The sequence below is a fragment of the Trachemys scripta genome, chromosome 2 (assembly GCF_013100865.1).
Source record: "Trachemys scripta elegans isolate TJP31775 chromosome 2, CAS_Tse_1.0, whole genome shotgun sequence".
Classification (NCBI taxonomy): Eukaryota; Metazoa; Chordata; order Testudines; family Emydidae; genus Trachemys; species Trachemys scripta.
This window is the reverse complement of record NC_048299.1, coordinates 165,752,072-165,773,258: the sequence shown is the minus strand read 5'-3', so window position 1 is coordinate 165,773,258 and position 21,187 is coordinate 165,752,072. Positions and strand designations below refer to the sequence as shown.

The following is a 21,187-nucleotide window of genomic DNA, read 5'->3' as shown; positions in this document are numbered from 1 at the left end:
GAAAGGATTCCAGAAAATCAAACACAACAGGCAAAACTGAATAGTATAGTCACCATTAAAGGACTTATGTTTATTACAAAAGTAGAACAGCTACATCTGAGTATGAACTGGGGGAAAGGTAAGAACATATCAACTATTTTTCCTTTTCCATCACTCGTTTTAATTACCAGTTGATTCATTATTCGAGAGAAAAGGTTTGACTTAAAATACTACCAAGCAAATCACGCTCCCTTAACACCTTCACGTCTCTTCTACCTGTTGTGGTTTCGAGAGCAATCAATCACTGTAAAAAGTGAGGAAATCAATGGAGCCAAAAGGGTCTTGTGACTCATCTTCAGAGTGAAAGTTTGTCACAAACCCAAGGGAGTATGGAACTCATCTCTCACAAAACACACGTACTCAATACCATTTTTCCTTAACAAGTTCCCAGACGTCTGCCCTTGAGCTTGTTCCTATCGACTGACCCACTATTAACTGCAATGAGATTGTAGAGGTAAAAAGCAGCAGGCTAAAAAAAGGGGGTGTAGGATTGGATTTCAGTCCAATCAGTATCTTTAACGGCTGTCATTGTTCAACGCACAAGAAACTATTCATTTCCATTAACAATTTTCAAAAGTAAGAAAAATTATCCTCCTCAGTCTTAAATCCACTTTAAATGTTAATCCAAACATTTATTTACAGCACAATTATTACTTCAGCCATTTAAACAGAGTTGGTTTTAGCAGAAATTAAGTCCTTATAGTCGAACCGTTAAACAATTTTGAACACACTTATTTTTCTCTTGTCAACAACACACCTGTTATGCCACTGATTCCGCAGTCTGAAATATCTTTCATACAAAAGTATGCTCGCTCGAGCTCTCTCTCAGAAAAAGGGGCTTAGCCTATCACACCCCAGCAGGTCTGTAAAGATTACCTGAACAAGCCGGTTAGAGACAAGTACAAAGACATCTGTCTGTGTTTATAAACAGCACAGGCAGCGGGCGCTTTCTTTGCAAACTGACAGAGGAAAGCCCTTCGTGGCTGATTAATAAAAAGGAGCTTTGCAGGACTCGTCAAAAGCTTGTCAAATGGAAGAATGGAATCCCTTCAGAAACGTTTGGTCAGGCAGCTGCCTGTAAGGAGGCTGGTGTTGGTGAGGAGTGGGTCTCTCTCTCTTTCCCCCATCCCCTTTCTCCCACCCCCCACCCCTTCTCCCCTTTATCCTGCCTGGTGTGAAGATGGGGGTGGGTGGGTAACACCGATCTTCTTTTGCCATGGAGAGCAGCAAGTGAGCTCTGAGCACGTATATACGTGTGGAAGTTGTCTATATCCAGATATATTTGAAGAAGGTAAATGTGTAAGAAGGGGAGGAAGGGTGTTTGAGAGGCGAGGAACATATATCTGTGTATATCTGAGCAGAGGCGGGTGAGAGTGCGTGCAGAGGAATCATCTATATCTAGGTATATGTGAAAAGTTGTGTCCTCCGAGACAGTACATCTGCACATAGGACTAGGCAAATGTATTGAGAGAAATATATAGGTATGAATGCACGACCTGTATAGGAATGCGTGTGTGTATTTAATGTGTGCATTCGCAGGCCGGTGTACGTGATCTCTACTCTGTGTGTGAGAGAGGGAGAAAGGCTGTGGCATGCGTGGAGAGCGATAGGTACTTGCGTGTGGGGGAGAGTGTGGGCGAGTGTGTGTGGCCAGTCCCAAAGCTGGAACCCTTGGGGCTGCTGCTGCTCCAGGGTTCCCCCTCCCTTCCTCATTCACAGCCCGGCTCTCCCTTCTCATTGGCCGTCCGGCCTAGGCAGGGCGGAGCTCCGCAGCCGGAGGAGAAAAAAAACAGTAAGTGCGTAAAAAAGTCCTCGCCTTGGTGACGGATGCTCAAAAGTTCAGAAGTTTTTCCAATGCTTCCCAAAGCTGCCCGCGACCGAAAAAGAGACTGAAAAAAAAAAACCCACCCAAAAACAAGTTGACATCGGTGGACCGGGAAGGTGGATATTTGTAAATTCCCCTTAGAAAGAAACAACCACTGTTGTCCCCTCCTGGGCAGAGACAACTTGTTGCCGATCGCGGTGGAACCAGGCGCTGGGAGCCGCTCGGCCCAGGGCGTTTATTTTGGCATTTGGAAGTGGCTTTCTCCGCGGCGAGTACTGGTGTGGAGCGCGGGGCTTTTGCTGGTGCCTTTTACCGGCCGAAGAAGAGGAGGCTTTTTTTTTCCCCTCCGCGTTTGTGCGAGGCCGGGGGGTGACTGATCGCCGTCTGGAACTCGGTCTGGAGGGGCTGGGGGGGGAGGGAGGGAGGGAAAGTTGTTTGGTCCGGCGGGGAGGGTGGGGGAAACTGACGGGAGGACATGCAGGCTCGCTACTCGGTGTCCAGTCCCAACTCCCTGGGAGTCGTGCCTTACCTCGGCGGGGAGCAGAGCTATTACCGGGCCGCTGCGGGCGGGGGCTACACCGCCATGCCGGCCCCTATGAGCATGTATTCGCACCCGGCCCACGAGCAGTACCCGGCCGGCATGGCCAGAGCCTACGGACCTTACACCCCGCAGCCGCAGCCCAAGGATATGGTGAAGCCCCCCTACAGCTACATCGCCCTCATCACCATGGCCATCCAGAACGCGCCGGACAAGAAGATCACCCTGAACGGGATCTACCAGTTCATCATGGAGCGCTTCCCCTTCTACCGGGACAACAAGCAGGGCTGGCAGAACAGCATCCGCCACAACCTCTCGCTCAACGAGTGCTTCGTCAAGGTGCCCCGGGACGACAAGAAGCCCGGCAAGGGCAGCTACTGGACGCTGGACCCGGACTCCTACAACATGTTCGAGAACGGCAGCTTCCTGCGGCGGAGGCGGCGCTTCAAGAAGAAAGACGCCGTCAAGGACAAGGAGGAGAAGGACCGGCTGCACCTCAAGGAGCAGCCCCAGCCCCGGCAGCACCCGCAGGCCGAGCAGGAGAGCGGCGGGGCTGGGGGCGCGGCGGGGAGCGGGGCCGGCTCGCAGCAGCCGCCGCCGGTCCGCATCCAGGACATTAAGACCGAGAACGGCACCTCGTCTCCCCCGCAGGCCGTCTCGCCTCCCGGCGGGGGAGCGGCTGCCCTCAGCAGCGCCGTGCCCAAGATCGAGAGTCCGGACAGCAGCAGCAGCCTGTCCAGCGGCAGCAGCCCCCACAGCAGCCTCCCCTCCAGCCGCTCGCTCAGTCTGGAGGCGCCGGACCCGCAGCACCAGCCGCACCACAGCCAAGGCTTCAGCGTGGACAACATCATGACCTCCCTGCGGGGCTCGCCTCAGGGCGCCAGCGAGCTCAGCTCCAGCCTCCTCGCCGCCTCCGCCGCCTCCTCCTCCGCCACCTCGTCCCGGACCGGCATCCCCCCCTCGGTGGCCCTCGGCAGCTACTCCCCGGGCCAGAGCTCCCTCTACAGCTCCCCCTGCAGCCAGGGCGCCAACCCGGGCAGCGGGGCCGCGGCCGGGGGCACCTACCACTGCAACATGCAAGCCATGAGCCTGTACGCCGCGGCCGCCGCCGCTGGGGGAGGCGAGCGGGCCGGCCACCTGGCCAGCAGCGGGGCCAGCCCGGTGGAAGACCCCCTGCCCGACTACACCATGCCCAGCAGCAGCAGCGCCTCCTCGCTGAGCCACGGCAGCTTGAGCACGGCGGCCGGCCACCAGGAGGGGCACCACGCGCACCCCGCCGCGCATCAAGGGCGCCTGGCCTCCTGGTACCTAAACCAAGCCACGGCGGCGGGAGACCTGGGCCACTTGGCCAGCGCCGCCGGCTACCCCGGCCAGCAGCAGAACTTCCACGCGGTGCGGGAGATGTTCGAGTCCCAGCGGCTGGGCTTGAATAACTCGCCGGTGAACGGGAATAGCAGCAGCTGTCAGATGGCCTTTCCCTCCGGCCAGTCTCTCTACCGCACCTCAGGGGCTTTCGTGTATGACTGCAGCAAGTTCTGACCAAAACCGGTCCCCGCGGGCCCCCCACCCCACCCCGAACAATACAGAACAGAGGCCAAACTTCAAGCAAGGACTAGATCTTTTCTTTAACAAACCAAGCCGCCTCCTGCACGCAGCGAGCGAACTCTCACATAGTTTGTACAGAGACAGCCAAAAAAAATTAAAAATAAGTCATGCCTTGGTTTGTTAAAAGGACAGTGTTACTCCAAATAACACGTAAGTTTTTTTATTGCTTTTGAGAAATACTCTCTCCCTCCCCCATCTCATAAGGTATTATTATGCCCTGTGTTTAAAAGAGGATAAAAATATGCAGTATAGATTACAAGCTCCTCCCCACCCCACCCCCGAAGGACTTGTTTTAAAATGTAAATTGCGACATAGTAATTTATTTTTAATTTGTAGTTGGATGTTGTGGACCAAACGCCAGAAAGTGTTCCCCCCCCACCCGAAAACGGACATTACAATTGCCTGAAACGTTGATTTCTTTTTCATTACATATAAAAAGGGAAACTGTATTAATCTTATTCTATCGATTTTTTTCTTGAAAATATTCTGAGGTATTGCATTGTTTGTTTATTAATAAATTACCATTCAATTGGAATACCTGACACGTCTGGATACTTTCATACATTTTTTAAAATGAGAGACTTCATGGCTAACGTTGGCGATGGAACAACTCGTTCCCCTCCGCACAAATCCCAGCGACCGCTTAGAAACTGCCAGCTCGGCCTTTTTCTCTCTCTTCTGCAATATGTTCCACTTAGTCAGCTTGCTTTATCCGTTAGGAGAAAAAAATACTTTCCCATGGCAGATGTAACTTGGCAAATAAACGAACACGTTTTCTTAGCACTGATTAGACAGGACCTGGAAAATATTTGACCGTACCTAATAGTATCACAATATTCTATATTTAAAATATGCCTATATTGCTTATAGGGATATCTTAAATACTGTCTCCTATATATGCAATTTTCCCTCTGGGTAGTGTGTGTGTGTGTGTGTATATATACACACACACACACACACACACATTTGTATCTAATCGACATAGTACAGATTTTATATAGGAGACATTCTATAATATAGCTCTAAATGTAATGAAAGAATATAAAAGATCTGTGCTCCATAGAATTAATAATTATATATACATACACTAAACAGGTTATGTAATATACATTTTAAAAGTACAGTTTTAATTCTTTGTCTTATAAAATGAAGCCGTTATTTTTTTTAAAAATCTCTTCCCTTCCCTGCCAACCTCAGCCCATAGCTATGACTTTTTTTTCCTTTTTCTTTTCTTTTTTTAATATAAAGAACGTTGTTGCTTTGTTGGAAATAACTAGCTGCTCTTCTAAATAAAATTATTTTAGGAGGACTTTGTATGGGAGAGTTGTTCTTACGTATTTTTTTCTTTCCCACCCCCATTTCTTTCTTTCTTAACTCAGAAGAAAATACCAGGGTAGATGACTGTTCCAGAGGGTGATGCCTTGTCAGATAAAGAATCTCGCCTTCTGGTCAATTTACAATTAGATCTTAAGGGCATCCAGGATCACCTTCTCCCTTTGTAAATAACTAAGAAAATGTAATAAATTCATTAGCTTAGAATGAGCCGCCCTGTCAGTCAGACTTTGGAAAACGATTATTTGATTACAGATATTTAGGGCCTAAAGTTTGCTTTAGATAATACAGTTTCCTATCAGCCGTTCTTATCTAAAGGCAACACTTAGCAGTAATTGCTGTTGCATTGTTAAAGATTACACTGTAAATAAATACATGGTAATTTCAGTAAAATCTTTTTATGTGGCTTCTGGGTCGCCTCTCCAAAGCAATAATCTAAAATTCAGAAAATGTTATATACAGCTCGAATACACGGTTCGATTTTTTTTCGCATAAAAGTGGTTTGGAATATACTTAATATAACCTCCTACACGCTTACTCTCCCCTCCCCCTTTACTGGCTCTAAATAGCTATTGTGTATATATTTACACAATATCGTTTAGTCGATAAAGATGAAATTGAGATAACAAGGTTTTGTCTGTTGTAAAGCACAGCAACAATCTAATCTCTGTGGGCCAATTATTTTTCTCCATCAGAAGCGATACAAAATGTTGCATAGCAAAATTTCTAGGCTTGTTAACTTTATTACTGAGAAAGTGACGTTTACTAATTTTTAGATGGGAGTAGCTTGATGTTTAAGTACCCCCAGGCTTCAAACAGGAGCCGATTCTTTCGTGACATAAATATTTTTATATTTGTAGCCTAGGCTGACCAGACTGAGATCAGTCCCTGGAGGAAGAGATTCTTTAACTTACTTAAAAACGGAGAGATATTTCCACTCTAGCTTTTCAGCTCTTTCTGTTTTAAAAGCAGATCAGAAGTATGGCAGCAGCAGCAACAAAACTGTGTTTACCATGGTATGGTAATTTCTTTGACTTTTTCCATTTAATTAACTTAATTATAGACTGTACCGAGATAATTGCCCGTGCCATTTGTCTGTTAGACTCTGTTGCTTGTGATTGTGATTGTTTTAGTTGGTTAAAACTAGGTTCCAAAGTCTTCAGTTGTTGTCTCAGCGGTCTGCAAAAATAAAACGTTAAGGGGAGGGCGGGAATAAATAGCACAGCAAAGCAGTGTTAGCTTTGATTGTTTAATCACCCGTTGGATTGCGAGCGGGGTTAGTCGGTGGGGGAGTTTGAACAAGCGTAGGATAATTACTCCTACTGTCAAAGCAGCCCAGGGGCTCTAACAGAGACGACCCGCTTGCCCCAGGAGTGGCTAAACACCAATGCCTGGTGAACAGGGCTATGCTCTTTCTCTCACTGTCTCTCTGAAAATTGGCGTTGCTGGCTTCTGTGAGCTGAGCCTGCCTGATCCAGGCTGTTGTTATTAACTATTTACTCATCCATTGCCGCCTTCTTTTGTTGTGAAGACACACGTGGGCCGAGGAGCACAGTCACAGGTGGAGAGATCAGAGACATTTCATTCTTCACGCGTCACAGATAGTTGGACTTTGCCTTGTTGCGTTCCTAACAGCCCCTCTTCGTTTAAACAGGGAAAAGAAAAAAAAAAAAAAAAACAGGAGCTGATGTTTCAGACGGTTCTGTGCTGCTCCTTTGGGCTGTGTGGCCTGATTGTGCATTAGATGTTAGCAAATGAAAACATCTCAAATCAGATTATCGGGTATTTCCATTGATTTGTGTGTCCACGCGCGCAGTTGTAATACATACAAGGCGCTGGTGGTGTTACTACAACGCTAAGGCAAATAGCTCTCCCTCATTTCGTTTAGGAAGGAAGAGGTGCATTTGCAAGCCGCACACTTTTTTTAAACGCAGAAAATGAGAATGTAAATAATATTAGTGAGTGCTTAGAGTCTCCGTGGTAGACAGTGACTCAGAGCAAATTGGCAAAGGTTACCTCAATGGACAGCTAGGTAATATAATTAGGTGCTCTCCTACTGTTGATCAGCTGTTCTGATACAACTTTCAACCTAACATTTAGAATAACGATGGGAGGGAGGCAGAGAAATAAAAAGTTGCTTTTGGCCCGTGATACGTTGCTGCTGATAAAGGCTAAAAGGCTCGGAGACGATTGGGAGTCTTTGTTAGGAAAGTTTTTGGACTCTGGCAAATGTTGACAGAGGTTCTTCTTTGCAGTTTGCTGCGTTTCCCTCCTTGTAGGCAAACATTTTGCCTTTAGGACATAAACTTCCAGCAGTTCAGAGAGGGAGCCCAGCTCAGAACAAGCGATCACCCTTGACGTTCATTCAACCAATAATAGATTCTTTTCCCTCCCCCTCCCCCCGTGAGAAATAGGAAAAGCAAACCATACATTCTTATTATGCACGCTAACCACCCAGTAGCGATCGGTCTGACACCAAGCTCGAGTAGAGATGAGTATCAAACCCTGTAATGAATTTGCAAGGAACTGGATCCAATGAAGCAGATGAAAGATGCATCTATGAACCCCTTGCATCTGTGGTGTTATCCTTCAAACAGAGTGGGCCACATTCTGCACTGACATACATCCCGGGTATCTGCATTAACTTCTGTAGGGTTGAGTAGGTAAATGGTTAGCTCAATGTTTGGGTCAGTATTTTTAAGTTAAAACTAAATTTGAAAACACTGTTAACTATTTGCTTTTCTCTCGGGGGAAAAAATTGTTCTTGTTTTTGGCCCTAGATAATATTGTATTTTAGCTGATTAAATATGATTATTTCCTAATCCATCAGTTAAACGAAGCTAAAATTAATTTCTAATTCCATTAAATAGAAAGGTAAAATGCTCCTTTCCTAGATAATTTCCCTCTTTTATCTTTAAAAAAATTGTATATTTTTCACATAGAGAAATGGCGCATTTAAATAATTTAAAAGCCTTGTTGAACATATTTACATTTATTTACCCACACATGCCAGGTAAGAATAAAACTAAACTGGCGGGTATATTTTTGTTCAGGATGCAATATATTCGTTAACATTATTTCAAGGCTTTACTGAATACTCACGAAGTTCAGAAAAAATATGTTTCAAAGGAAGCTTGAGAATATTTTTTTCCATATGTGGACTTCAACGTCATAATCTTCGCGTGTTATTATTAACCCTTGTGGTTTACATTTTATTCAAATCCTTTTTAGTTCCAACAACAATCTCTCTTTTCCTTTGTTCTCTCGTCCCTTCTCCCCCCCGCCACCCCCCACCCTCCATGCTAAAGCTGAATTAAGCGAACATTCTGTTTATGGAAAGCCACCTCGAGGCTTCAATTATTTTGTGTGTTTCAAGTTACACGTTCTAACATGGGCCCATACTTTGTGGCTAATATTTTTAATGTAACCAGCTACTTAGCATTAGGATATAGAAAAAAGTGTATTGTTCCGGATAACACCTGAACGTTAGTTATGCATTGAATAAGACAGTATATGTGTCATGTGTAGGTGTGAGTGTGAGCGTGCTTGCATGACTTTTAGAAAGACTTGCTCCTATGGCAGTGTATTCAGTCATAGCGTGCCCTCCAGGTTTATCCAGATTTCATTGATATTTAGAAGGAGGAACTTCTCATTTAAAATTTCCCCATTATTGTAGCTGGTTCATTTTTGTTCTCTTTCGGGTTCATTCGTTACTGTTCAGACCATTGCTCGTTTTTTAACTTCTTCTTTTTAAGCCGAGTTCATTAATAAAATAAGTGGGTCAAATAAATTTTCCGATTCTTGGTAGGTGCTTGAAGCATATGTTTAAGTGTGTGTGTATGTGTGTGTGTATGAGCGAGAGAGATGGAACTAGGATATGGCTTTATCAGGGCGGGCGCGAGAAACCTGCTAACCAAGAGCTTTCTATATATGAAAAAGCATAATGCGACCGCTAACCTTTTTTCTGGCTGGAGTAACAGCTGTAGTGGAATAGGACCATTTTCTGTGCTATCCGAGAATCTTCCTCGATCATGATCTGTGTCTATTCCAAATATCCTCTCCCTCTTGCCGCTTACCCCAGCTCTCTGTGTGTTTGCAGAGGCTCGAGCTCAGGAGTGTTTTAATGTGCTGGCAAATACGCACAAAGGTAGCGCGGTGGTGGGATGAATTTTGTCCCTCCAGTTTTAATTATGATCAGGCTCATAAAGCCATTCTCTTCTTTCTAAAGTCATAAACAAACGTCGCGTTAGGTCGCGATTGATGGTGTCTCGTGCTATAAAAGCCGGCCAGGTCAGGAAGGAATAAAATTCAATCAGAGCTGCGGCATCATTTTTCAGAGGGATGGAAAGACAGAAAAGGAGACGGAGGTCAAGGGAGAGGATGTCACCATTTCACAACACACCGGAGGAGGAGGAGGGAAGCGTTAATGAGCTATTGTTTTTATCAAGTGGAGTCTGATTTAATCAAACAATCGCTAGATGAGTGGGAGAGGGGTGGAAGCCTAGGCGGGCGAGTTTTAAATCCCAGCTCTTTGGGTATTAGCACCTCTGAGCCCACTCTTACCCATCTTTACTCGGGTGGTTCCTTTATTCAGTGGGGGCTAAAAGGGTGAGGGAAGTGTTGTAGGAGCATGCAACTCTCTAGTACAGGAAAGTCTGGCTGTGTTAAAAGTGTATTAATCGAGTGTTCCTGGGGAAAATAAGTCCTAATGAGCCGAACCCTGACAATTTGTGGGGTCAGAAGACAGGATCAGGGGCTTATCAGGAATCGGTGAAGAACAGTTCAGTGATTATTTTTCTCCTTTGTATCAATCTTATAATTTATGTTTTAAAATGGCTCACTCTACAAAACAAAACCCTACACAAATCATCATGTGAGTGGTTAAGATCTCTTGACTTGCTGGTGGAGACACTGCTCGGTTTTTGTTTTGTTTAAAACAAAACCTCCCTCCCACCATTGTTTTCCTTTAACCATTAACATAATTTTGTATGAGCTGTCCTGGTTTTAGCATGAGTGAGTTGTGCTAGGTTCCGATTTAATATTTGCTTGATCCTTTTGACAAAGGCTGTTTGAGCTGCTGGGCCGAGTTTTCTTTCAGTGTCATGCTGGTGTAAACGAAAAGCAGAATTCGGCGCAACCGATTAGAAATAATGGGGAGGAGGGCTAGATGAGGGAGAGGTTTAAGGGGATATATTGCACAGCCCCGCAGGCGTCACCAAGTTCAGCACACCCAATCTATGAAAAATCAGTAGAGGACTAACAAACGAGCTGACGGTCCAGTTGTGGGTTGTTTTTTTTTTTTTTTTTTTTGTCGTCTTGTTGTTGTTGTTGTTGTTTTGTCTAAGAAAGATTGAAACGACAAAGGTTAGAAAAGCGATTAGGGGTGTAAAATTGAAGAAAATGGACCATATCCGCCTTACTGAAAACAAAAAGCCATGCACGAAGCATTCTTTCTTTTGTTACATTTATTTCCAGACATTCTATTAGTTGCTAGGAGGAGACCTTCTGTTTTGTATTATATATTATATATAATGTGTTTACTTGACTTTTTCCCCCGACTGACTTTAAATTTGCTGGCATATTGAGCATATTATGGGAGACTGAGGGCAACTGGAATTCTAAATGTCTGTGTAGTGTGCTCGGGTGAGTGCTTACGCACCGATGCCCATACACATAAGTCCAGGCGGTCGGTATGTGTCTCCCACAGCTTCATCCCAGGGTTTTGGGAGTGAGACACTGCTATTCCAACCCAGGGAGACTAGTTCCAATGCCTGCTTTATTAACTGTAACAACGACTACAAAAATCAGTTTGTCCCCGCCAGCAAGGCGAGATCTCCAGCTCATTTTCCTCTGGACTGAAAGTGGATTAACTATGCCGAACACACTTATTGCTGCTGAGACAAGACCCGAATTCCCCTGTTCCGTGCGCGGCCCGCACGCCTGTTTAAAGCTTCCTAGAGCTGCAGCTAATCTGCAATGTTGCAGAGAAAACGCAGCCCAGGCAGGGCCCAGGCACACGCTCAATGCGTATCCCTTTCTCTGAACCCCAGCTCATCGCTGCGGGGATCTCCTCGTGCAGCAGCCCTCTCTGGATTTTCCTACATCCTGACTGGTGTTTTTCCCGGAGAGTAGTGGGCAGAGCAGGAAGAAAATGGTGCCTGTTTACTCTCTGCCTTCTTCCCAAATCAGACATGCAGGGCTCTTTATTTTGCAACTTGTCTTCTTTAGTTTTGTGCAAAAGAACAAATGCATGTCTCAGCCACTTCTGCCTGCAAAGGCCAGGGCTTGTAGGTCGCCGGCTGGATGGGAATTGGGTGGTCGGCAATTTTTTTGCCCCCTAAATAAACACAGCTTGAATCGACTTGGGTGGGCAGAAGGGAACAATTTGTGAGCCAGGGAGCGAGCTCTGGGCAGGCAGTTGGCCCGAGACTTACCTGCTGGAGACTTTCACCTGACCTTTAGCTGTCAAGGGGCTGCTCAATATATTACCCTGAGTTCAGCTCAACTTTCTTTAGACTGATTTCAGCAACAAATTTTGGAAAAAAAAAAAGACAGAATCCCTTCCCCCTTTACCTCTGGGGAAAGAGAGCAGGAAAACCAACACATTTAGAGCCATTAACTCTGAAAATAGCTGCATTTCCTGGAGTATAAAAGAAATTCAAATTATTGAGCTCATGATTGTGTGCAGGATATTATTACACGTATTATATATGAATATACAGGGCATATCACTAAAAATGCATGTCTATAAAAACACAAGCATTCGCTTTAAAACAAATACCAACGCAATCCCCCCAAGCTTCTTGGAATTTATTTAGTTGCCAGAACATCTCTAAGATGCGGAGTGTATTTTTTAAAAATAAATATTTGAAATAAGGAGAAATGTTTTTTTTTCATAGCACGATAATGTAAAAATACTGATATCATCCAAAGCAGAAGCGAATTGTTTAAATAATGTCGGTGCATGCAAGATTGTCTAGTATAAATACGTTCACACCGAGTTTAGGTTTTGATGTAAGTTCTGCTCGAGTTTTTTCTGAGTAGGTGAAACAGGGCTGCAGTTGCAGGATCGTGGAGGGACATTCCCTCCCCCCCCCTTCTTCTGAATAGTGTTGCTCGTTTATGAAATGGAAACACTAGTAATACAGGACTGTAGTACAGGATAACAGCCACCGGGATAGAAAAAAGCAAGCGCCCTATTATTTTTTAGTAAAGCACTGACCACAGTTTTCCTCGTAACGTATAATTATTAAAATACTCACAACCAACAATTCTAAAACATTGTCCCTATAATGGAAATTATATATTTTTTTAAATTGCAAAAATATACAACTTTCTCCCAACAGTCGCCTACAGCCCAAGTAACCAGTGGAGGGAAGTGACACTATTTAAGTAGAAAGCTTGCAAGCAGATTTGGCTCTTTAGGCTGCCTCTCTGTCCCCTCTAGCTTTCTTTCCCACCCTCCACCCCCAATAATTGCGAGGTATCTGTTGATGGTTTTCTTACACCCGACAAAACGTTGGAGCGTTGCCTGCTGTAATGATCCTTTCTGGGCTTGTTGTGTCTGGAGACAATGCTCCGCCAATGAAATGTCAGAGGTGAAGGGGGGTCACAGGGAGGCAGTAAACTCAGTCTTTCACCTAGCGGGCCAGTAGTTCTGATGCTGCCGAAGGGCAATAGTAAACGTGCCGAGGGCCAGGGATCTTTCCTTCACTGCCTTAAGTCTCTGGCACCCACGCCTTTCTTCTTTCCCAGAGGTGGGTGGTGGGGGAATCGCCCGTTTTCTAGGCCCGGCAGACGAAGTGACAAGCCAAAAGGATGAGCCAAAAGCTGCTCCTGTCTCCACCAGAAAAGCGTCTTCTTTATTTTCACGGGAACACGAGGGGACTCCAGTCTCTAAGGTCGATTTTTTTTTTTAAATCTCACACTTTAAAAAATCGATCCGTCTCACCCTTCAGTCATGGCTGCCTTCAGCATCGTTTCTAATCACCTATTAGTTTCGCGGGGGGGGGGGGGGGGGGTGGGGGGGGGGGGTTGCAATCGTGGGCGCCAGTAGTCTGTGTGCCCACCGGAGTATCACATATCGTTTAGCTGATAGGGTAAATCCTCTACAGAGCAATATCTTTGAGGATTGCAATGCGGGGAAGTATTTATTTTTTTTAAAGGAAAGATCAGCAGAACTCCCTACCCCTCGGCTTTGGCTCGTCTAACCTTATAACACTAACTTTTTTCTGAACAACAGTACCAAGAAAAGGAGTTGTGACAGAAGTTGGTGTGTTATGATCACCGATGGGCCCAGATTCTGATCTTACACGAAGAGCTGGCAATCAGAGATCAAAACCAGGGCCGCCGAGAGGATTCAGGGGGCCTGGGGCAAAGCAATTTCGGGGGCCCCTTCCATAAAAAAAGTTGCAATATTATAGAATACTATATTCTGCTGGGGACCCCTGCAGGGCCCGGGGCAAATTGCCCCACTTGCCCCCCTGCGACCCTGATCAGCACTAGGCCCCGTGCCTATCCTTTTGTAGAGATGAAAGGGGCTTGTGATCTTGTGCTGAGCTCGCATGCTTTATCAGGTGCAAATGTTTACATGTCGCCAAAGAAGGTCCAGCTGGGCATTGTTATATTCTTATTTTCGTCTCACAGTTAGGTCTTATTAGCTACTGTCTGTACCTTGGCTGTGTGTAGTGGTAGGGATCGCTCAAAGAGTAACGCTCTCTGAAAGATCTTTTTTAATAGTGATAAAGAGAAACTTGGAAAGAGGGGGAGAGGCGCTCAAGGAGTAGAGAGGAGCAACAGCAGCAACTTTGAAAATGCACTTTAGTCCTTCTGTACAGTGCAACGCACAGAGCTGTAGTGAGGCTCACTAATTAAGACACTCGCATTTTCACGCGTTCAGCTAGGGGTTGAGTTATTGCTGCAAGACATCAACCCTCATCCGCAGTCTCTTGCGCTGACAAGTTGTAAAAAGAGGAGCAGAGAATGGCCTAGAGATACGTTAGCTGGTAATAACACTTGTTTTTATTCACTAGATTTTAACAAGTACAAGCGCAGACAACAGAACAATGCATCAGAGCCTTGTTACAGCTAATGCTTTCATTACACTCTGATTTTCTTGCATTTCTGATCCTCCACCCCCCCCCCAACCTACAGTTAATAGGGGAAGGATGCCAGAAAGAGTGAGACGTTTCTGACCCAGCCCTAAGAAAGTGTCACAAAGTATATAACTTTTTTTTAATTGCAGCCCCCATATTTTTGTAATGATGCGCCCAAGTCAATTGGAAAACCTAGGAAGCCTTGATATCCTATATTTTGATGTAGCAATATAGTAATTTATGTCCACCAACATACTGTGACGAAGTTACAATGAAGCGAGGCGCCTTGCCTCTGTGTCTCTGAAAAAGGAATTAGGCAACTGAACGCAATTTGTCCTATTAGCACAATCCTACGTGAGATTTCGACCGATTTGCGGATCTTTTTAGAAACAGAGCGGCTGGTCCTATTTTAGGGTCAGGTCTTGCATCCCTTATTCAGGCAAACTCCCTGAAGGAGTAGGCTCCACAGGGAATGGCGTTCTAGTGGGGACTACAGAATCGGGCCCGCACTGCAGAAGGAGTTCCCTTGTCACTGCTCCTTGGTTTGCAAAGGACAGAGGCTGGGATGAGGATTTGGAGTAGTTTCCTTTTCTAAACTCGGTTTGCTTTTTATTTCTGCTACTCGTGAACACCCAATACTTGAAGCAAATGGAAGTCTTGGCTGAGCACAGACTGCACTGGCAGCTTCATAAGTGTGATGAGTTAACAGCTGCAATTGCCGTTGCCCTTTTTAATTAACGAGGATTTTTATTTATTTATTTACAATTTATATCTAAAACGCTAATAGAACAAAACCATGCAGCTGTATATATACACACATTCTTACAGGGAAAAGTGTGTTTATATATTTGTGTACATAAAATGTACTACATGTCAAACCAGTGTACAAAACTTCATTGTATAATTGGCACCTGGATATTATCTAGCTATCTTAAATAGCTCTACCAAATGAGTGATTCAGTAATACAGTTTAGGGAGCAATAGATTAGCAGGAGGACGATGTAGTAAATTACAATCACAGGTAATGCAGTCTCAAATTAACAACAATTTGAACCCTTACAAAATTTAGAAGCCTGGGGCTACTTCTGAAATACAGATGTGGTTCTTCCTAAAAATAAAAAGTAAATGATGGGAACACTTCGGTTTCTCGTGTTCCTCAATTTTACAATAATTACACTGCACAAGGGCATCCATGGTAGGACCAGCGTCCCAAAACTATACAGGCTAAAAACTGATTATAAAGATTTTACTGTTGAATGTTCCACTGTTCAAGTTGCTGAAGAAAAATTAAGATTGGGGGGCGAAGGGGGGAGGAAACAAACCTTCGCAGCTTGTGCAAAATAGTCCAGTTCGTCTTTATAGGTATGTCAACCAATATTCAAACGCAGCGTTTATACTTATATGGATATCAAAACATACCAGAATTACAGATCCCCCCCCCACAGTAAATTGTCCTTTGTGATACAAAAGCTCCTTGTTTTCGTGCCTTTAATTATAGGTGCCACCAACGAGCTGCAAAACGTTTAGTGATGTTGGGCAGAGCTCTTTAAAAGGGAAAAGTCGGCAGTGTAGTTCGTCAGAAAAAAAGATCGATCCTGGACTCCCTTCTCAGGCAAAACTCTCATCGATCTCCCTTCAGGACCGATCTCTTAGCTAGCAAGAGCCGCTGGAATTGAAGAATTTTACGTGATGATTGCCCTATCCATGAAATACTCATGTCGTTTTCACCGGTGCAAGGCAATCTCTGTGCACACGAGACACACATTCTGAAATGACACGTGTGAAAGTTACAGCTTCTCTAATGAGTAGGAAATCTCTTGGGATGCTCGCCTGTTTTTACAATGCAAAACCAGGGGCTCTCGTCTAATTTGTATTTCATCTTACTGGTGTGTGTTTGTTTTGTCTGTAATTGTGTGTGTACAGAGGGACACATGAAAATGAGAGTATAGGTACACACAACTCCATTCATGTGCTAATTACACACGATAAAAATTAACCGGCCTGACATACACTAACAATTTTTAAACAATGCTTAGCCATTGGTGCATAGGCCGTACATAGTTTGTAGAGACTAACTCACAGAGACTTGGAGTTTTAAATTTTAAAAATCCCAGCTAGGAACAGTCATACCTGTTTTAACAGCATTACTCCCCTTACAAGGAAAAAATATGAAAAATAATGGGGGGAAAAAAAGCATCCTCGGGGATAACTCGGGGAAGGGTTTGAGGCTCTGAAGGCAGTGAAATAAAGAGACAGACAAGATCACCAATATCTAGAAGCACACACAGAAAGGGACAAAAATACTTGCCGGACACTTTTTTTCTTTAACATATGCTATTCCATCTTACGAGCTCCTATATTTTTAAAAAGCCATTTCAAACTATACGTGTATTAAGTATCCGCTCCTTATTTCTGCCTGTCCCAGAGAAGCCTCGAGCAAACATTTCTACCACTTTGGGATTGTTTTAAATAGCCCAACGATGTTGCCTGTTTCTCACGTCTCAGAATGAAACGGGGGTACTTTGCAAATACAACAGTGTCCTGGCCTTTTAAACCGCAAAGAAAATAGACCCTCTCGCTTTCAGAGTCTGGAGATGAAGCGCGCGCTATGCACCTGTATGGAGCAATGCAAGCTGATGGGAGATGTGTGTGTGTATATACATAGCTATTGTGCTTAGACTCCGTCCTGCAGGGTCAGCCTTAAAGGAAGCATCTGTTTCCAATTAGCAGTCTCCGAGCTCCTGCTTGAGACGCACACGGTTCCCGGGCGAGGAGGGGCCCTTTGAGCACCCGCTCCGTTCAAAGCAGCCCGGCCCCAAGTTTGCTCTGTATCACACTGAAACCACCGCCTCACGCAGCACCAGCTTTTTCCATTACACCTCTGGCAACTGCCTGCCTTTCACACAGGCACACAAAGAGCCTTCTCTCTCCTCCAGCCCAGTTACTCACAAACTGTGAAAAGCTCGATCAAGCCACCACACATACCCATACATCATGAAATGGCTCTTGAATACGTTCAGGAACGTTTCTGGGGGCTAATACACACACGATCGTGTTCAAACATTGGTGCTGAAATCGCCTTGTGTCCCCACCTTTCCTTTTATAGGCTGAGGCTTCTCCCCTCTTCTAATCCTTATATGACAGTATTGACTTTATACAGATTTTTAAACACACACACGACAGCGAGAGAGGATCTAATTTTTATGTTTCTAAATTACGCTGCCTAAGACCGAAGCCTGGCTAATTTTCCAGACATAAAGTTAAGAGAAGAGTTAATTGCTGGGTGGTAGATCTTCAACCAAAGGGAAATGTATGGGCTCCGCGACCTCTGGATAACCTGGGTACCTTGGCACGAAATCTTTCAACAATATTTACTTACCTTGAAGTTGCTATTTTATTTATTTACTTGGTTTTTATTTCTTAAGGCATCTTTCGAGATGGTTGCAGCTCCCGGCTGAGCTCTAATTATAGTCAGTAGAAATGTGAATGGCTCAATTCTGCAGGAATTAGATCTTAAAGGTGCTGGATAGAGAAGCTTATTGTACTTCTTCTGTCTCTCACGCATACACGAACTGGCGATTTCAAAAAAAAAAGCTTTACAATCCCCCTGACTAGTTTGAAATATATTTGAGCAATTAGGAATTAATTCGTCATGGACCAAAGGCAATTTCACTGAAACTTATATCAGTTACCCAAACCTTAAAGAGTTCAAGCAGTGGAAATGGTACATTGAGGTGGAGGTAAGCAGCAGGAAATGAAAACAAGGAGTGTACAGTAAAGGAAGACTAGCGGAAAAGAGCCGGAGGAATGTTAGTGGCAAAGGTTTTGTTTGTTTGTTTTGATTTTCTTTCATTTTTAGTTGGAGAAAGCACTAAAATGCACTTCAGGTCCTTTGTAGAAAGATGATTTTTAATATCAAAAGGAAATTAACTGGACAGCCCACCGGTCAGATCCCAGCCAATATATTTCAGGTACATGATGAGGGGAAACAACCCTGGAGATAAACCTCAAATTTAAGAAAGTTAAACAGAAGCAGTAGCAATGGTGTTTGAGATCTTCTCTTACTTGCAAATTAAAGATCTTTTACACAAGTACATAAAATAAAATTAATTAAAAGCCCCCCCCCAACATTTCACACCGATCATGATTCTCCTCCAATCAATTATGTCCAGCTAAGATGCAGACGGCGGCCTCCACCAACCGTAGGGAGTGATTTTTCTAGGGAAGATGAAAAGCCCATTTGGAGGCAAAGAACCGGCTCAGGCATTGGGGTTATTCTTCATGAGTTGCACATCAGCTTCCACCATCTCTTTCACCAACTCCTGCGAGAAGGAACAGCATGTAGTGGTTATTCTGGTCTTTTGGAAGACTTAAACGCCTGTATTTTTGTTGTTGTGTTTTTTTTTTTTTAAGTTTAAGTGCCAGTCCATTGTGCGATACTCAACGCACTAAAAACAAACCCCACCCTCCGACTCCTCATTTTATGTATCATTTCAATTATTATTTTACTTGTCGGGAAAAGTTAACTTTGATGTTAAGGGCAGCAAACAGAATTCCAGGGGGCTGTCAAATCCAGAGACAACTGTGCAGTAATTTTAAAAATACCACAATTTATGAGAAAAATACCCTCCTGAAGGATCCAATATTAAAATAGCAGTGACATGACATTTAAATGCCTTATTAATAGAAACCTTGGTTTGTTTTCTTTGTGTATTTCCATGCTTTAAGTGAGTGCTGTGTTTCTTTTCTCCAGTTTTATTCTGCCATGGCTTGGCTTTTAAGGCTGGAACTCTAACTAAAGCTAACTATTTTCCAAAATGTTCAGCACCACAATATTCAGTCGAAAGAATAGTAAAGCATTCAATCCTTCAATAGGAGCAGCTCGATTTTTAAATAGCCTTCATGTAATCATCTGAAACCTGTCATTATTGAAACTGTAATTTCTCTTTTTGTTCACCAGTTAAGAGCTTCCCTCGTTCCACAAGGCTACACAAACAGGGCAGGAATAAAACACTCCAGTAAGAGAACTTACATCAAAAGTGACTCTGGGTTTCCAATTCAGTTTTTGTTCTGCTTTGGTACGATCTCCTTGAAGAAAATCCTGGGAAAAGGAAAAGAAAAAAAAAACCAAAACATTGCAGGACCTCTTTGTGTGTTCCTGGTTTCAGCGTGTAACGTTTGCCACTGCACTGCTTGCTCCCTATCTAAAGCATCTTGGGGCCCCCAGCAGCTATAATTTGTCTTTAAAAGAATGAAGCTAGACCAAAAACCTTCAGGCTAACGAAACCATCGGCCTGACTCCCTTAACAGGTTGCAGTTGAGGTGGAAAGGTAAGGCAAGGGCCACACAAAACTGCTGACAGCTATTGTCTAGCACCACTTTTATAAGAGACGCCTCTGTCCACACGCATTTCCCTATAAGTCCTGGGCTAGATCAGCGTCTTTACAGGACACACTTAGAAACTCTGACAAAAATCATTTATTTTTCATTGTGCAATTTCAGTTGAAGCTCAGATGCTTATAAATCACCAGGATGCACATTTAAGAAACCTCGCACAGGCTATTTAAAACGTAAGGAGTAATTCTTCTTTACATCAAACCTTATTGACTCTTTAATGGTGAACCCTTTACATTAAGTTGTCATATGTCCTGATCATGCTACTAAGAGAGCTGTTTCAAATTATTGCATTTTTCCCTTTTGGTTAAACAGAAGTAAATCACAAAGTAAACATGACAACTGAAATGTTCTCTCTAAAATAAAAAACATGTGATCATGGAAAGACAGTGCCGGATACCCCGGTTACTGCATTGGTATAGGGCAGTGATAGCATGTCCAGCAGATAACGTGGAGAGTGAAAGGTTTTGGCACATTTTTACAAGAAGTAACTTGAACATCCACGTGGAAACAAAAGTAACTGGATATATAACAACTAGATACAGAGAAACTACCCTGAAATAGTATTACAGGAACCCAGACACTGTTAATCAACCACATCTTTATGATTCAAGCCTATTTAAAGTGCCACAAACACACACATGCTGCATCTCTAATGAAACTGAAATATATTTGATTATTAATTGTTTCTAGATTAAACATTAGTTATACAAATACCCCCTTTGCTTGAATTTCTATACAAAGCTCACCTAAAACACAATTAAAAGCTTTCTGTATGTGAAAGGATAGCTGTATAATTCCACAGCAAATTGTCTTTCCCCTTGAAGGGAAAAAATGTTTGCGATAAATTCTGCCTTCATATTTGACTTTTTTTCCAGTGATGTAAGGGCAGCAGGATTTGGGGTCTCTAAAATTGGAAAAATGTGGGTTTTTCCCCCTCCTTCCTTTCTGACCAGTGGTGGAGCTAATGAGCATTTTGTGGCATTAGCTCTCCAAAAGAAGTACTGCTGCACACACAATGTTCCAGATACCATCTTCTTGCGTGCCTGTGATCATGTTAACTTCCCAAAATTGCCTCGCCCTGTGCCAAACGTAGGAAATTCTTCTTCATAAGTGTGCTACATAAAACTAGAGTTCCCTTCCAGGAGCAGAGGAAAATCACCTCAGGTACTGTACTGCAGATGGGGATGTGGAACAAACAGGTCTGCTGAGAATGTTCCAGGCAGCATTTTTAATAATTCAGTCTGTATGCTAAAAATAATGTTGGCTTCCTCCAGAAAAGACTAAACAGCCAGATCAAAACAAAATAAAATGACAAGCAAAATCATTTTGTTTTCCTAAGTTATTCTAAACATTTCC

At 43.8% G+C, this 21,187-nt stretch overlaps 2 protein-coding genes across 2 annotated transcripts in view; one reads left to right on the top strand and one right to left on the bottom strand.

Annotated features, from left to right (window-relative positions):
- The first annotated feature begins 2,310 nt into the window (after positions 1 to 2,310).
- On the top strand, positions 2,311 to 20,769 carry FOXC1 (forkhead box C1). Its single transcript, XM_034762219.1, has 2 exons — positions 2,311 to 4,157; positions 19,395 to 20,769. The coding sequence occupies exon 1, from the start codon at positions 2,340 to 2,342 to the stop codon at positions 3,939 to 3,941; it is 1,602 nt and encodes a 533-aa protein (XP_034618110.1). The 5' UTR covers positions 2,311 to 2,339; the 3' UTR covers positions 3,942 to 4,157; positions 19,395 to 20,769.
- Positions 18,323 to 21,187, bottom strand: part of GMDS (GDP-mannose 4,6-dehydratase) — a 554,262-nt gene continuing 551,397 nt past the window's right edge. Inside the window, exons 10-11 of the mRNA XM_034762220.1 lie at positions 19,467 to 19,535; positions 18,323 to 18,756 (exon numbers count right to left, since the gene is read on the bottom strand). Coding sequence (XP_034618111.1) covers positions 18,694 to 18,756; positions 19,467 to 19,535 — 132 coding nt within the window. The 3' untranslated portion in view covers positions 18,323 to 18,693. The remainder of the gene's footprint in view (positions 18,757 to 19,466; positions 19,536 to 21,187) is intronic.